Raw genomic sequence first — 3568 nt, forward strand, 5'->3', positions numbered from 1 at the left:
GCATCCAGGAGCACTCCCAAACTCCTGACCCTCGGCGCTGGCACCAGCGGCGCCCCACTGAAGGCTGGGAGTGGGATCCCTACCCCCGTACTGCTCCGATTCAGGCACAGGACCTCTGTCTTCATCAAATTCAATTTCAATCGACTCAGTCTAAGCCATCCAGCCACGTCCTGCAACGCCCCTGTATGCAATATATGTAAGTATCCATTTGACTCCGTGGAGAATAAAGGTTGCAGCCCAGGTCCGAGCTCCGAAGGACCTGAGACCTAGTTCTGCCCTCAGATCGGGCAATGTTCTGGCTCGGGGGATGTAGATAAAGGGATAGTGACTTACCGCTGCCCACCACCAGGCGTTGGGGATGCTGGTGAAGTCAGTGCCCGGGACGTCATGTTCCACCGAATGCATCAGGGCGGAGAAGGTGAAGACGCCCATGGCGATGAAGAGAAGGAGGCAGCAGACTTGCTGGTAGCACTGCCGGATGGTGAAGCCGAAGGCCCGCAGGCCGGTGGAGTGGCGGGCCAGCTTGAGGATGCGGAAGATGCGCATCAGCTTGATCAGCTTGAGGACCTTCCCCAGCTTGCCCATGCTGCGCATCTTGTGCAGCTCCTCGTGGTACTCCCCCTCCCCCTCGCCCAGGTTCTCGAAGAGGAGCTGGATGTAGAAGGGCATGATGGCCACTATGTCGATGGCGCTGAACGCCGCCCGCAGGAACTGCTGGAAAGTGGCGGTGGAAATGACGCGCATGAGGTACTCCAAGGTGAAGAAGATGGCGCAGGTGGCCTCCAGCTGCTCCAAGCAGTTCTTGCTGGCCTTGTGCTGCATCTCCTCGACGGTGCTCAGCGTCATCCCGACGATGGAGATGAGGACAAAGAAGCTGGACATGACGGCGATGATCTTGGCCGGGATGGAGGAGTAGGGGTTCTCGATCAGGTTCCAGACGGTCTTGCGGAAATGGCCCATACATTTGCCGTCAAAGTGCTCCCCCTTTTTCACCGGCTCCAGCTCTGCTTCCAGCTCCCGCTGGACTTTAAGGTATTCGGCCAGCTCGTCCTGTTTCTCCTCGAAGAGGATTCGGCAGCACCTCTGGGTGTACTTGATGTGGATGCCCCAGTACTCGATCTCATCGACAAAGTTGGCCGGACACAGCTCGTCCTTGATCCACATCACGCCGCTGCGGTAGAAGTGGAAGACATAGTGGAACATGAGCGGGTCGCGGTCGAAGAAGTATTCGTTCTTCAGCACCGAATAGTCGTCGCAAAGTTCCAGCTTCTTCCTGGGGTCCTTGGAGATGGCCAGCTGGCCGATCCTCGTCTTTGGGTACTTAGCAGCCACCTTACAGGCGATCTGGAAACATTTCCCCCCGACGTTGAGGTTGAGGACAAAGCGGTTCCGCTGGGACGGGACGTTGTTCCTGTCCTGCTTCCTATTGTCTAGGTCGGTCATCGAGCCCCATTTCTTCACCAGGTTCTCCTGTGCGAAGGGGATATACTCGTCCTCGTTCTTGGGGGCCTGGCAACACTTGCGGCACTCCCCGATTTTCAAGTTGGCTGAGAGACTAAAGCGCCTCTTGGCGGCTTGCCTCATTGTACCTAGTGCCGCCTTGCCCAACAGCTCCCCTGCTACTGCTGCCGCCGGTTGTGCTGTGGGGTCCAGGAGAGTCTCTATTCTGTTCCCATAAGGCGTGCATCCATGGAAAAGAATTTCAGGGGCTCTCTAAAGGCCAGCAGGTGCCTGCCGAGTCACTTGCCCAATGCCTGAAAGTCAGCTTCTTCTCAAACTGAGCCATGGAACGTACAGTGGAGAGACTGGAAGCAACTGGACAGCAGCTTCTTAAAACGTTAATAAGATTATAGGGTTAACCTTTTCTCAAGGAGCTATTTCTGAAAGTACAGCCTTCATGTCTCTGACCTGCCCGCCTTTGGCCGTCAGCACACAAGCCCATAAACTGGGATGGGAGGAGAGAGAAAAAGAAGTATTTTGTATAGCGGGAGAACCCCAGGTAATTAAAAAAGGTTGTCCTGGGGGTACAGATCTCACAGCGTTTTATGAAGAGAAGAAGAGAGAGAAGAGATTGGATTTATACCCAGACCTTCCCTCGGAGTCTCAGAGTGGCTTACAATCTCCTTTCTCTTCCCTTCCCCGCAACAGACACCCTCTGAGGTAGGTGGAGCTGAGAGAGCTGTTCCAAGAACTGCTCTTGAGTGAACAGCCCTGAAAAAACTTGACTGACCCAAAGTCACACCAGCAGCTGCATGTAGAGGAGTGGGGAATCAAACCCGGTTCTCCCTGATTAGAGTCCATGCTCCTAACCACCACACCAAACAGTATCTCTGGGAACCCTACATACTTTCTCACTGACCTGATTCAGACCAGTAAGTTAATGTCACCATTGTAACCTACTTTGTACCTCTTTAAACATTTTATATTCTCCTATACATTTTATATTTTATATTATATTTTTAAAACAGATAAGTCTTTAGAAGGGAATTCCCTGGAAATATCAATGGCTATTTGGTGTAGTGGTTAAGTGTGCGGACTCTAATCTGGGAGAACCGGATTTGATTCCCCACTCCTCCACATGCACCTGCTGGATGACCTTGGGCAAGCCATAGCTGGCCACTATTGAAGAGAGGATTCTTAATGAGATGGCCCACCCTCCCTCTGATCCAGGGGGGCTCTTCCAATATTCCTAAAAGAACTGGGCTCACAATAGAAGAGGAGGAGGAGGAGATTGGATTTATACCCCGCCCTTCTCTACCCAAAGGTGTCTCAGAGTGCCTTACAATCTCCTTTCCCTTCCCCTCCCCACAACAGACACCCTGTGAGGTAGGTGGGGCTGGGAGAGCTCTTGACAGAAACTGCTCTTTTCAAGAACAGCTGTGCCAGAACTATGGCTTGCCCAAGGTCATCCAGCAGCTGCAAGTGGAGGAGTGGGGAATCAAACCCGGTTCTCCCAGATGACAGTCCATGCACTTCACCACTACACCAAACTGGCTCTTTAAGTGTTCTAAAGAGGTCATGGAAAACCAAGAGGGTTTTTGTAGACAGTGGGGCTCTTCCAATATTCTTTCTTTTTTGTGTATTTGTGTATACGTGTGTGTATTTACTTGTGAGCCTGGAAGTCATGGTGACTTCTGGCGACCCCTAGTGGGGCTAGGACATCTCGGAGAGGTGGCTTGATGTTGTCCGCCTCCGTGTACTGGCCCTGGTATTCCTTGGAGGTCGCCCTTCCAAGTACTTGCCAGGGTCGGCCCTGCTTAGCTTCCGAGATCTGTCAAGATCGGTCCTTAAAGGCGCCACTGGACTGTTTTGGATTGCTAGCTATGCTGGTTCTCCCATATTAGAGTCCGCACACTTAACCACTACACCAAACTGGCTCACTGGGTGTGTGTCTCTGTAACTTACCTGGCTGCTTCTTGCTCCTCGTGGCCCGACTGAAGGCTGCTGGGAGCAGGGGGCAGGGCTTGTTGCATGTGCCCGCCCCCTGAGCTCCTCACTGCCGGAGCTCCGCTCCTGTGCGCTCCCGCAGGAAATGACCTTATTTAAAACTTTTAAATAAGTATGTATG

At 52.9% G+C, this 3568-nt stretch overlaps 1 protein-coding gene across 1 annotated transcript in view; it reads right to left on the bottom strand.

Moving 5' to 3' along the window:
• LOC107114309 (potassium voltage-gated channel subfamily V member 2-like) overlaps nt 1–1584 on the bottom strand; it is a 7054-nt gene extending 5470 nt beyond the window's left edge. The window contains exon 1 of the mRNA XM_015415755.1: nt 334–1584. Coding sequence (XP_015271241.1) covers nt 334–1584 — 1251 coding nt within the window. The remainder of the gene's footprint in view (nt 1–333) is intronic.
• Between the last annotated feature and the right edge of the window lie 1984 nt (nt 1585–3568).

The sequence above is a fragment of the Gekko japonicus genome, unplaced genomic scaffold (assembly GCF_001447785.1).
Source record: "Gekko japonicus isolate JY-2015 unplaced genomic scaffold, Gekko_japonicus_V1.1 scaffold5955, whole genome shotgun sequence".
NCBI lineage: Eukaryota > Metazoa > Chordata > Lepidosauria > Squamata > Gekkonidae > Gekko > Gekko japonicus.